Here is a 13,863-nt window from a genome sequence, read left to right on the forward strand (position 1 = left end):
TTTAAGGGAAGTCACAATATTGAACAGGGAATCAATTACAGCAATAAGGAGGACAACATATTGGAAGGGTCATCAATAATGCCCTTTTGGGTAGAACTTGAAAACCAAAAAGGAGCAATCACATTGCTGGGATTGTACTGTAAGCTCCCTAAACAGTCCGAGAGAAATCGAAGAGCAGATATGTAGGCAAATTTTAGAAAAGTGTAAAAGTAATAGGGTAATGCTAGTAGGGGATTTCAACTTCTCCAACATTAACTGGGGTAGTCATAATGAGAAGGTCTTGAGGGACCAAAATTCTTATAATATTTCCAGGAGAGCTTTTAAAGCCAGTACAGAGAAGGCCCTACAAGAGATCAGAACTCTGATAGGTTCATGAATGTTCTGGAAAAGGAAAAGGGTGGGACTAAAATCCAGATGACAGTAGTCATTTGTGAATGCAGGCAGAAGACATGGGTAGGGTTCTAGATGAATATTCCATGTCGGTGTTCACTAGACAATGTGGACATCGGAATCAGGGAGAAGGACTGTGATATTATTAAAGAAATTAACATAGACAGAGAGAATGTTCTGAGTGGTCTGTAGATAAATTTCCAGGGCCGGATGAAATATATCCCAGGATGTTGAGTGAGGCTAGGGAGAAAATAGCAGGGATACTGGCAACAGTTTTTCAATTCCTCTCTGGCCACAGGAGAAGTGCCAGGATACTGGAGGACAGCAAATATAGTATCATTATTCAAGCAGGAAGCAAGGGATAAACCAGGAAACTACAATCAGTCTAACCTCAGTGGTGAGGAAACTATAGGAAGCAATTCTGGGGGACAGATTTAACCTGCATTTGGAAATCAGGAACAGTTAGCATGGTTTTGCTAATGGGAGCTCATGTCTGACCAACTTCTTTGAATTTTTCAGAGATAACCAGGTTTGTAGATAAAGGCAATGCATTTGAAGTGGTCTGCTTGGACTTCAGCAAGATTTTTAATAAGGTCCTGCTTGGAGTTAAGAGTTCATGGGATCCAATGAAATTTGGCAAATTGGATCCAGAAATGGTTGATTGGCAGGAAGCATAGGGTAGTAATCGAGAGTTGTTTTTGCAACTGTTTTTATGTCTAGGGGGTTCCGCAGGATCAGTGTTGGGGACCCTTGCTGTTTGTGTTATATATAAATGATTGAAACTTGAATGTAGGAGAGTTGATCGATGCGTTTGTGGATAATATGAAAATTGGTAGAGTGGTAAATAAAGAGGAGGCTAGCCTTAGCTTACAGAAGAATATGGATGGGCTGGTCAATGACATATGGAATTCAGTCCAGATAAACATGAACTGATGCACTTGGGCAGGACAAACAAGGCGAGAGAATACATAATGAGGACATAGGAAGCACTGAGAATCAGAGGGACCTTGGTGTACATGCCTACCAGACCCTTAAGGTATCAATACAGGTGGATAAAGTGTTAAGAAGGCATATGGGATAAATGCCCTGATTAGACGAGGCGTAGAGTTTAAGAGTAGGGAGGTTATGCTGGAACTGTACAAAACATTGGTTAGGCCATTGTGTGAAGTTCTGGAAACCACATTATAGGAGGGGTGTGATAGCACTGAGAGGGTGCAGTGGAGATTTATCAGGATGTTGCCTGGGTTAGACAGTATGAAGAGAGATTGGACAGACTGGGATTATTTTCCTTGCAGCAGAAAAGACTGAGGTTGGAGGTTGGGGGTGGGGAATATCGTTGAGCTGTATAAAATAATGAGAGGCATAGACAGGGTAGACAAGAAGGAGCTTTTCCCTTTGGTGGAGGAATCAATGACTGGGGCATAAATTAAAGGTAAGATTACAGAGATTTATTTTCCCTCAGAGGGTGGTGGGAATCTGGAACTTTTACTGCCCATAAGGGTGGGAGCAGCAGAAACCCCCATAACATTCAGTAGGTGTTTATATGTGCATTTGCGATGCCAAGGCATACAAGGTTATAGGCCAAGTACTGGAAAATGGGATTAGAACAGTTAGGTGGTTAATTTTGACCAATGCAGAGTCAAAGGGCCAAGGAGCCTTTTTCTGTACTGTAGACCTCTATGATTCTATAGTTTCGTGTCTCATCAGAAGAACAACATTTCTGTCAAAGCAAGCCTGGTTTTGTGCCTTCAAGACTGAGAGTGAGGTTTGAATCCAAAACATTTGAGCTCAAGAAACAAGAATGTTATCAAATGACTTAAGCTGCCGATTGCGAAATAAAGTATTTAAGTAACAAATTTAAAATGGATTTTAAACGGAAAAGAAGAGCTCATCACTTGAAGCAGCTTTAACACATGCAATCCTATTTCTGTTTGTGCAATCTGACAGTATGGCGTAAACTTTTAATCTTTATTCTTCAGCTAGAACAGTGCAATAGTTACAGGCAATTCAAAACAGAGTATTTATGAACTTGCCAGAATTATTTCATTTTATATTTGATGTATTCCTACCTGAAAAATATTAAGCTATTACTAAAAGAGATGCTGATTTCAAACCTACATTGAGCTCCTGCTGATTTCCTCATTTGTTTAACAATTGCTACTGTTCATGTTATATTTTGAAGCATCATTTTCCTAAAGATATAGAACCTGGTTAAACTATCCTAGATGAGTAGGAGCTGAAATTTTCACCAAAAGCATGTTTGCAAATTTTCACTATACTGACTTCTTCAGACACAAAATTAAAACTGACCCTTGTATATTCCCATTAAAATCTACTAAAGAAAACAAAGACTTTCAAAAATATGGCATCTTTCGGGACTTTAGGACAGCCAGCCAATTAAGCAGTTCTGGAATGAAATTGCTGTTGTAATGTGGAAATATAGAGGGTGGTGTAGTCACTGACAGATGGGACAAAAAAATTTGAGGTGAAGAAGAAATTGACTTGTGTCATTGACATATTGATTGTTTGTACGCAGAATGCTCCTTGCCAAAATGGAGGCAATTGTACTGTGACATGGAATGATTTTGAATGTCAATGTCCACTGGTGTACAGTGGAAGGACCTGTGAAAGGAAAGTGTGGTGTGAAACTGACCCATGCCCTGCAGGATATCGGTGTCAGAATCTTCCGGGTGGATATGAATGTAAGGACTACAAGAATTCACTTTAAAAATTATTTATTTATTGGTGGGTGGGTGGAGCGTTCATGGTCACAGTTACCAAATATGGGCAGTCAACAGTTTGCAGCAATTTCTGAAAGTTTATCGAGGGTTGTTAAGATGCTGCGGTTTAGATATAATACATTAGTTAATCAGATAAACAGAGTGACAGATGAGAACGCTTCACCAATTCTGAAACCATTCTTAGAATGGGAGAAACAAAGGTAACAGTTTTGAAGGGGTGGAGTGTTCACCTCTGATGTTGTTGTGCAGTCTTTGGTGACAGTACTTGATCTTCCTACGACCTGACATGAGGGTTTGCTTAGTCTTCTCTCAAGAAGATAGTGTCTCATTCCCCTGGATCCTTCTCTCTTTCTCTCTCTCTCTCTCTCACTCTGTCCCTGTCTCTGTCTCTGTCTCTGTCTCTGTTTCTCTCTCTTCCCCACCCCCACCCTCACCTATCCCCATTGAAAAGGCTTGTTTTGGGACTATTCTGTGTCAGTCACCTCTCAACCAATGACCAAGGATAGCTACTCATGATGCCAGAATGATCACCATCCCCATTCCTCCTTTGAGGTTAGTTTTCATTTCTTCTAAGAACCAAGATCTGATTTTTTTTCAAACACTGCATTTCTAATTGGTTAGTGTTGCTCCTGATAAATCCTTTGTTTCTACTTGTAGAAAGCTAGTTACTCCTGTAACACAGTTAAATGAGGTCTCATGCTGCATAGGAAATACTAGTATGGAATACTAAAAAGTCAGTTTTAAAGTGGAACGTACTTTCCAACAAAATATTCGGGGATTAGAAGAAATGAAAAAGTCTGAATTTTAAATGTATTCCAACCTTTGAATCCCAAGTTTGCAAAGTCTCCCTATCACACAGTATTGTCTGTGGATGAGTAAAATGTCAGAATGTCTGATTTTGGTGCTCATCAAGGCTAGTTTAACAAAAGTTTGAAAAAGTTTCATGTGCCCCTAAAGTATCTTGGGCACAGCAATGTCTTAGCAATAACTTGCTCACTGATGCTCGGTTTGAGAGGAGGTGGTGAGAGTGACTCTTGACATCGAATCATAGAGCTGTACATCATGGAAACAGACCCTTCGGTCCAACTCGTCCATGCCAGTCAGATATCTTAAATTAATCTAGTCCCATTTCAGCATTTGGCCCATATCCCTCTAAATCCTTCCTATTCATAGACCCATCCAGAATCTTTTAAATGTTGTAATTGTACCCACCTCCAACACTTCCTCTGGCGGCTCATTCCATGCACGCACCATTCTCTGCATGAAAATATTGCTCCTTTAGGTCCCTTTTAAATCTTTCCCCTTTCTCCTCAAACCTATGCCCTCTAGGTTTGGACTCCCCTACCCTGAGGAAAACACCTGGGTTATTTACCCTATCCATGCCCACCATGATTTTATAAGCTTCTATAAGATCACCCCTCAACCTCAGACACTCCCGGGAAAATAGCCCCAGCCTCATCAGCCTCTCCCTGTAGCTCAAACCCTCCAAACAGACAACATTTGATGATTATGGCAACAAGGAGCCTTAGCAAAACATGGGAATCAGCGGAGAAAGTTTCACTGGTTAGAATCATACTGAGCTCAAATGAAGATGGTTGTGTTTGTTGGAACTCTATTATCTCAGCTCCAGGACATCTCTGCAGGAGCTCCTCAGGACCGTGTCCTCAGCACAACTATCTTCAGCACTTTCATCAATGACATTCCTTCCAACATATGGTCAGAAGTGAAGATCTTTACTGAAAATTACATAATACTCAACACCACATATGACTCCTCAGAAACTGCAGCATATATCCATTTCCAATAAGGCCTGGGCAACATCCAGGTTTCAGCTGATAAGTGACAAGTAACAATTATGCCACACAAGTGCTAGGCCATAGCCATGTCCAGTAAGACAAATTCCAACCACCTTTCCACATCCTTAAATCCCCTGTTAACAACATCCTGGAGGTTATCAGCATTGACAGAGGCTGAACTATACCAGCCATATAAATATTGTGGCTACAAGAACAGGTCAGAGGCTAGAAATTGTGCAGTGGGTAACTCAGTTCCTAACTTCTCAAAGCCAACAGAACATTTACAAAGATAACAAGGTGCAGGGCTGGATGAACACAGCAGGCCAAGCAGCATCATAGGAGCAGAAAGGCTGACGTTTCGGGCCTAGACCCTTCATCACCTTTTCTGATGCCCTGCACCTTGTTGTCTCGGATTCTCCAGCATCTGCAGTTCCTACCATCTCAGACCATTTACAAAGCACAGGTTAGAAGCATGATGGGATACTGTTTACTTTCAACTCCAAAAACACTCAATAAACTTGATACCGTTCAGGGAAAACAGCCCACTTGACTGGTATCACACCCACCACCTTAAACATCTGCTCCTTGCATCACCAATATGCAGTGGCAGCAGTGTGTACCATCTATAGGATGCCCTGCAATAATTCACCAATGCTGTTTAGACAGCACTTTGCAAACCCATGATCCTGGAAGGACAAGGGTAAAAGATGCATGAGAACACCACCATCTGCAAATTCTCCTCCAAGCCACTCACTATCCTGACTTGGAACTATATCACTTTCCCATCATTGTTGCTAGGTCAAATATTGGAAGTCCTTTACTAACAGTACAGTGGCTGTAAGTAGCCCCTCTCAGTGGACTATTCGAGAAGGTGACACATTACCAACATTGCAAGGGGAATTAGCGAAGAGCAAAAAGTGCTGGCTAAGGCAACAATGCTCTTGCCTCCGAACAAACAAAAACAGGGTTAAAATATAACAATCAGCCAATGTAATTTGGCAGTCACTCACATGCATGCGTATTTCCAAAGCAGACATATCCATTTGGAGGCAGTTGATTCTAAATGTAGGAATGTTTAGTTGCAAATACATTTGTTTCTTCAAAAGCACACGCAAGTGTTAGAAAGGTTATCATTGAAAGAGTCCAACTTTGAATGACCGATATGGTTTTCCAGGAGATAACTTTTACTTTCTATTTTTGTGGATGTTCACAGGTTATGCTAATGCAACATTTCAAGGTGAAAATCCAATGACCTACATTGGCAACAAGTTTATCACAAGAGATCTCATAAGCATTTCCATGGACTTCAAAACCAGAAATGTGGATGCTGATCTGCTACAGGCTAGCAATGGCGCTGAGTCCATTTGGTTTGGTATCCATAACTCTTACTTGCAGTTCAGGTTGTATAGTGGAAATAGTCTAGAAGCCATCACTCTTTCTAGCAACGTCAATATCTCTGATGGACAGTGGCATTCAGTGCTCATTACAATGGTGGAGCCTTTAATGATGTCCTCAAGGTGGACCATGGTTCTTAATGGAAATTCCAATTTTAACAGTCCAGTCACTGCTGGGAATTTAAATTTTCTTCAACATAATGTGAATATAACCCTAGGCAACAGTTTTAGAGGTTGTCTTGGTGTAGTTAAAATTGGTGGAATATACCTGCCTTACTTAAAGCAAAATATTTTTACAGACACTGAACAGTTCATCCTAGTAAGTAAGCCCCCAATTCATATTGGATGCTTTGGCACAGAGGTATGTTCCTCAAATCCATGCCATAATAATGGAACATGTGTAGACCTATTTGACTTGTACCAGTGTAACTGCATGGCAGGATGGGAAGGCACCAGATGTGAACTCAATGTTGATGACTGTGCGTCCACTCTCTGTATTCATGGTAACTGCAGCGATTTGTTGGAAGGCTACAAGTGTAGCTGCAACCTGGGCTACACTGGCAAAAACTGTGAGAGTAATATAGATGACTGCGTGAACCACAAATGTAGAAACAACGGGACCTGCATTGACAGTATCAACTCGTACTTCTGCAACTGTCTACACCAGTTCACTGGACGATATTGCGAGTAAGCATACTGTTCTATATATGTCTGATTCTATATACTGAAACTACTCAAAAATAACTAGCACCCAAGTAATAGGCATTAAAATAACAATTGCCTCCAGACTCATCTAATATCTGATTTATCTTTGTTTTGATTCCTAATGTTTTAATGTCAATTATTTTAAAGGTCTTTTTATGTTTCAGTTAATTGTTATAAACATATGGTAAGCCAGAGACAGATACCCAAATCCCCATGTATTTGGCTGAGTTCTTGCACTGTCAATATGTGCTACAAGCTGCATTTAACAATGTCCTTAATGTTTTACAACCTAATCTTTCATCCAAACCCATGCTCTGCCAATTCTTCTGGCAGAGCTGTGGAACCGTCTCCAAATTGCTCATTTAATTTGTAAGCAGAGGTATTCTAAGGATTTAAATGGAAATAAAGCAGAATTTTAAAAAATGCATAATTAGTAATTTGATTTCAAATCTGTAAATATTCATTACCAACACAAATCTGAGATAAAATCCTTAAATTCTTCAATGAAGATCAACTGTTTTGATTTAAATATATCTCCTATTTGACTGACAAACACATTTAAATTGTTTTATTTGTATATTGATGTGTGTGACAAATCGATTGACTATGTAAGAAGCAAAAGTTTAGGATGAAACTATTTCTCTATAATTGTATTGATGTGATACATTTTAAAAATATTGAAGAATTCTCTGCACATGTGAGGCTTGGAATTACAAATTCCCTATTACAGTATTACAATTGTACACTACAATAAATCCGAGTTTCACATAAAGAATTCCTTGCCAATGTAAATAATGCCATATATTTACTATTAATGTTAGCTCCTTCCTCAGAAAAAAAAGCATTTAAAGCACTATAGAATATTTGAAGGTATAAAAGTGTATAAAACCATGAATATATCTTCTGTACATTATATGGGAATAGAGACAAGCAGAAGGACTTAAGAAATCCACTGACATTAAAACTGTTGGAAAATTATATCTCCTTGTTATCCAGGGTAGCATAAGGGTGGATAAAAGCCATATTCTATTAACCATATAAATTGCTGTTTAGGAGTGGGCTGGAGATGGGAGTGAGACAGTAACACAGAAAAAATGGAGAAAAGTAAATAACTGGATTAGCTTTCTCAGTAGAAAGTAATCCATTAAATGTAATCCATTAATACGTTGCAAAATATAATAAATTAAGAAAAAATAACCCACAAAATACCCAAGGGGAGAATTAATTAATATTTCATCTGTCTCTGTGGTGAGTTGTTCTTTCTGCTCCAAAATGTATGCCTTTTATATATAAAAGGTTAATATTACCAGGCCAAGTGATATTTACCTTCTAACAGCTCAATAAATGACATAGAGAACCAATTTTGTGAGATGTGTATGTTGTCCAAATGGCATACAGGTGGCATGAGACAAACAACCTGAAAATATTTACAAATTCCTATTCTTGCACTGGGAATGTACTGAATATTCAAGAAACAATTGTACTTGTTCGTGAACCAACATCTGTAATGATGCAAATCTAATTTGCATGTGAATTAAGAACATATTAAATTTGTTTTTAGATGGTCCTACCCACCAGTCAAATGTGGAGAGAGTTTCAGCTGTAACAATGGAGGTCTTTGCACTGATGGGTTGTGGGGTGCCAATTGTACCTGCAAACCAGGCTTTACTGGAGTAAGGTAATGACAATTATTATAATCCCAATAAACTTATTGCTCACGTTGTTTCCATATTTTAAGAAATGACATTGTTTCTTGTTTTAGTGTGGTGTCAGATATTGTTATTTTAAAAACCCGAATAAACATTTTCCTTCATCTACTCATGGCTCATGTGGCATTCAGAAAAAATTCAGGTCAGTTGTCTTGAATAATATGTTTTGTCATTGTGTCTTGATATTAATCCCTTTCCTCCAACCATCCCTGTCCACTTATATCTACCCATCTCTCAATAGGATACTCATGTGGTTCTGTAGTCTAGTGGGTATCACGTTCGCTTTACATGCAAAAGGTCCCTGGTTCGGAACTGGCCTGAAACAGGGCAATGCATTTGGAAATGTTATCACACATCTCTGGAGTAGGTGGGACTTGAACCTGGACTTCTGGCTCAGAGGTAGGGACATTACCATTGAGTCATAGGAGCCTTTTAGTGTGGTGTATTTTTAAAAAATTAACCTATTTTTCTAATAAACCTGTTCAGAGATGTTATTACACACCTCTGGAGCAGGTGGGACTTGAACCGAGGTCTCCCTGGTCCAGGGTAGAGACACCACCACTGCGGCACAAGGGGCCCTGTTGATGTGGTGCATGTTTGGAACTCTAGTACTTGGTCAGTTGCACAAGCATGGGTATTCTATTCTCAAAGTAAATAGACAGGAATGGTTAGAGGAAAGGGATCAACATCAAGACACAATGACACAAAGTATATTTTGAAGGGTTAGCAAAGGTTTTGCAGAAATTGTTTGAATGTTACCCAGCGGAATTTTGAAGCATTATTACAATTTATGAATAGTAGGTTTATATGTCTAGATATCTCACCATGAAAGAGTACACAGGAACATAAGTTTTGGAAGCAGGAGAAGGCTGTTTGACACTTTGAGCCTGTTCCGCAATTCAATAAGATCATGTCTGATCTGCCTGTGATCTCATCACCACTTTTTTGCCTCCCTTGTCTGTCAAAAATTCTATTGTGCTCAGCCTTGAGTAAATTCAAAGACCCAGCCTCTGCTACCTTCAGAGGAAATGAATTCAAGCCTCTAATGAACCTCTCAATTGAAATTTCAAATCTTAGTCTTTAAATGGAGACTGTTTTACTCACAAGGTTCCTTATTTTCAGTCTCCCCATGAGAAGAAACATCTTCTAGGAATCCACCTGATAATTATCCCCCAAGATCTTATAATTTTTAATTAGATCAACTTTTCATTCTTCAAAACAACAATAGGCTAAGCTTAACATATTTAACCTTGGTTCATTAGGTGAGCCTTTCATCCCAAATCATAGAATCCCTCCTGTGTGGAAGTAAGCCATTCAGCTCATCGAATTCACAACAACCCTCTGGATAGCATTGTGCCCAGACCCACCCCCCTACCCTGCTCTTGTAACCCTGCATTTCCCGTGGCTAATCCACCTAGCCTGCACATCCCTGGACACTATGAGCAATTTAGCATGGCCAATCCGCCTAACTCGCACATCTTTGCACTGTGAGAGTATCCAGTGGAAACACCCGTAGACACGGGGAGAATGTGCAAACTCCACACAGTTGCCCGAGGGTGGAATCAAACCTGAATTCCTGGTGCTGTGATGCAACAGTGCTAACCACTGAGTCAGTACACCACCCCAAATAAAGCAGCCCAGTTACGAACCAAGGACCTTTTGCATGTAAGGTGAACGTGATACCCACTACTCTACAGAAACCCATCGGTATCCAATTGAGAGATGGTTAGAAGTAAGTGGACAGGAACGCTTGGAGGGAAGGGATTAATATCAGGATGCAATGACAAAACACTATTCTTCAAGACAACTGATCTGAATTTTTTCTTAATGCCGTATGAGTCATGAGTAGATAAAGAAGAGTTTATTCAGATTTTTAAAACATTGTTTGGCAGTTGCTGGAGAAGTTATTTCTACAAAGATCTGTAGCTGCAGAATTTTATGTTTTTGATAAAACTAATGGTTGTATGAACGATTGTCTTAGCAAAATATAACTGACAAGCACACGGTACATGTGAAGTCTGAAACACATAATGCTGGCCAAAGGTCCTATGAATAAAAAATATTCTTGGTATATTCTATTTTATAGAAATAAGTTTCCCATTAATTGCAATTACATTTTCAAGACTGAAAAGACACTCCCTACGAAACTAACAAACTTTGAGTAAAACTAGATAGGGTAGGAATCTGATGCCATGTTCCACACTGTGAGTCAAGACCAACTGCAAACTTCAACCAAAATGAAATTAGGGGGTGAGGGATAATTTGTCATTGCCAATGTAAGATTCTGAATAAGATAACAGACCTGGAATATAATTTCATTGAAGTTAATTAATCCCTTCATTGATTAGTCATTTTAAAGCATAGTTGGATGATTGTTTCAATGAAGGAGGTAAATATGGTCATAGTTAGTTACTGTATATAGGACTGTGCCTTTAATCCTGTCCTGAACACAACTATTCCATCTGTGGAAAGCAACAGGTTGGAATTAAATAATGGTGTCTTGTGCCTTTTTTGGCTTAACTTCTTCAATTAATTGGGGCAAATACTTCTTTATGTCTTCAGAAGACAATTGACAAACATTTATGAAAAGAAAATATTGTAATCTTGTGCGGTGAATAACCTACTTGTTAGAAATCTCCTGAACTATTATCGTTTCCAAATCCTCAAAGTTCTTCAGAGAGTTTTGATATTGTATTTGCAATCATTCTGACGTCGCAGAGAATAAACTGTGCTCCGAGTTGCCACACAATTGAGAAGTAACATTCTTCAAAACAACTGATCTGAATATTGTCTGAATGCCATGAGTCTCTTAAGGATTTTTCACTTTTACACACAGAAACATCTATTTGTGTAGTCCAGAACGTGTACACTGATCAAAGTACTGGCATGGAAACTTTAAATATTGTGTTGCCTATTAATTTAGGAGATCTCTGTGATTGCTTTGAAATTAATGAAAATCTTTTAAAATCTGAGGGTGGAGTGTAACAGTTTTTGTTACTTTGAGAAGTTGACGTGAAATCCATTGCTGCGAATGAAAGGCTCCTTGTTATTGATGCAATAAAATAACATTTTGGACGCAAAGTACAGTGTTAATGAACAATGCTGGCAGTTACAGGTATGTGAATTCTAGACAGCAGGAAAAGTGTTGATCGAGATTAAAAATAATCAACAATCTGCACCATACAAGATCATTTTCGGAAAGGGATTGGTTTATCCAGTTAGATCTGGCATTGTCTGTGTAGAGAGAAACACAGTTAACATTTTGAGTCCAGTATGACTCTTGTTCATTGCTTTTCAGTTCTTAAGAAAGATCATACCAAACGCAAAATGTTAATTGTGTTTCTCCCTCCATAGATGCTGCCAGACCTGCTGAGTTTCTCCAGCATTCTCCATGTTTGTTTCAGATTTACAGCATCCACAGTATCTTGTCTTTATTCAAAGGGTTATCAAAATAATTTGACTTCACCTAGTTCATTAATTTCCACCTTCAACTTTCCTAGCTGTGAAGAAGTGGTGAATGAATGTGATTCGAATCCCTGCCAGAATGGAGGGACCTGCCATAACCTGGTCAACAAATTTGTTTGCGTTTGTGGAGATAACTTTGCAGGCGAACAGTGCGAGCTTGATGTAAGCAACCTTTATTTCTTCTGCTCAATGTTGCTTTGGCAAAATTATTTTCAGTTCTAGCCTTGTCCTATGCATTGAATGTGAAGGAACCAAAAAGAAACTTTATCTGGCACTAGATTTGCTCAAGTCTTTCTCCATCTAACAAAGCCCAGGGATTTGATATATACCAAGAAGGTATCTGAAGAGCTAATATGTATCAAATATTATGCAAGTCAAGACATCTTTCATTCTGTTGAAAGTTCGTAGGCAAATTTTTAGTGGTCCTAACATTTCATAAGTGATCTGGAAATTACTTAGTTTCTTCCATTGACACATGCGTAACCTCAGTAGATATTGCAGCGCTTATCTAAATGTGTGGAGGCCTCCACTGCTGTTCTCAGCCAGGTTATGTATTGCAAAATACTTGGCAGAAGCATAGCATTTTCATTTATCGGTCTTTTTTCTGCAAAGAATATCATAACTTATTGGTCTCCCCTGCCAGTATAATGTCCCATTGACTTTGTACTTTACACTACCAGCTCTAAAGGAATAGAAGAAAACAATCAAAGAGTAATTGGGAAGTGCAGTTTCCCTGATAGAGTCATAAAGCATGGAAACAGACATTTCGGTCCAACCAGTCCACGCTGAACATAATCCCAAACAAAACTAGTCCCACCTGCCTACTCCTGGCCCATACCCCTCTAAACCTTCCCATTTCATGTATTTACCTAAGTGTCTTTTAAACATTGTAACTGTGCCCACATCCAACATTTCTTCAGGAAGTTCATTTCACATGCAAACCACCCTCTGTACAAAAAAATTTGCCCCTCATTTCTTTTTTAAATCTCCCTCCTCTCACCTTAAAAATATGCCCCTTGGTCTTGAAACCCCCATCCTAGGGAAAAGACACCTCCTATTAACCCTGTCCAGCTGAATAATATCCTTAAAGCTGTGAGCACATTATCATTATAAATATGCAACATACCAGTTCAGATAATTTTCTTTCATCTAACAAAGAACAAAGAACAACACAGCACAGTAACAGGCCCTTCAGCCCTCCAAGCCTGCGCTGACACATTTTGCTCTCCCATACTAAAACTGTCTTCACTTACAGGATCCATATCCCTCTATTCCCTTCCTATCTATGTATTCATCCTGGTGCTTCTTGAATGCTGCTATTGTGTCTGCTTCCACCACCTCCTCTGGCAGCACATTCCATGCACTCACCACCCTTTGTGTGAAAAGCCTGACTCGCACATCTCTTTTAAACTTACCCCTTGCACTTTGAACCAATGTCCCCTAGTAATTGACCCCTCCACCCTGCGAAAAAGCCTCATACTTTCCACTCTATCCATGCCATTCATAATCTTATAAACTTCTGTCAGGTCACCCCTCAACCTCCTGCGTTCCAGTGAAAACAAATCCAATCGATCTAACCTTTCTTCATAGCTAAAATCCCCCATACCCGGCAACATCCTAGTAAACCTTTTCTACGCACTCTCCAAAACATCCACACCCTTCT

General features: G+C 39.2%; 1 protein-coding gene across 3 annotated transcripts in view; it reads left to right on the forward strand.

Annotated features, from left to right (window-relative positions):
• The window catches only part of LOC109912629 (protein crumbs homolog 2-like), a 177,051-nt gene that overhangs the window by 147,916 nt on the left and 15,272 nt on the right, over window positions 1-13,863 (forward strand). For all 3 annotated transcript variants that reach the window (XR_007265085.1, XM_020512060.2, XM_048613819.1), the window contains 4 exons: window positions 2,927-3,092; window positions 6,141-7,008; window positions 8,588-8,704; window positions 12,236-12,362. Coding sequence is in view for 2 of the 3 variants with exons in the window: in XM_020512060.2 (XP_020367649.2) it covers window positions 2,927-3,092; window positions 6,141-7,008; window positions 8,588-8,704; window positions 12,236-12,362 (1,278 nt within the window). In the remaining variant the exon portion in view is untranslated. The remainder of the gene's footprint in view (window positions 1-2,926; window positions 3,093-6,140; window positions 7,009-8,587; window positions 8,705-12,235; window positions 12,363-13,863) is intronic.

Source organism: Rhincodon typus, chromosome 28 (assembly GCF_021869965.1).
Source record: "Rhincodon typus isolate 14 chromosome 28, sRhiTyp1.1, whole genome shotgun sequence".
In the NCBI taxonomy this organism is placed as follows: domain Eukaryota; kingdom Metazoa; phylum Chordata; class Chondrichthyes; order Orectolobiformes; family Rhincodontidae; genus Rhincodon; species Rhincodon typus.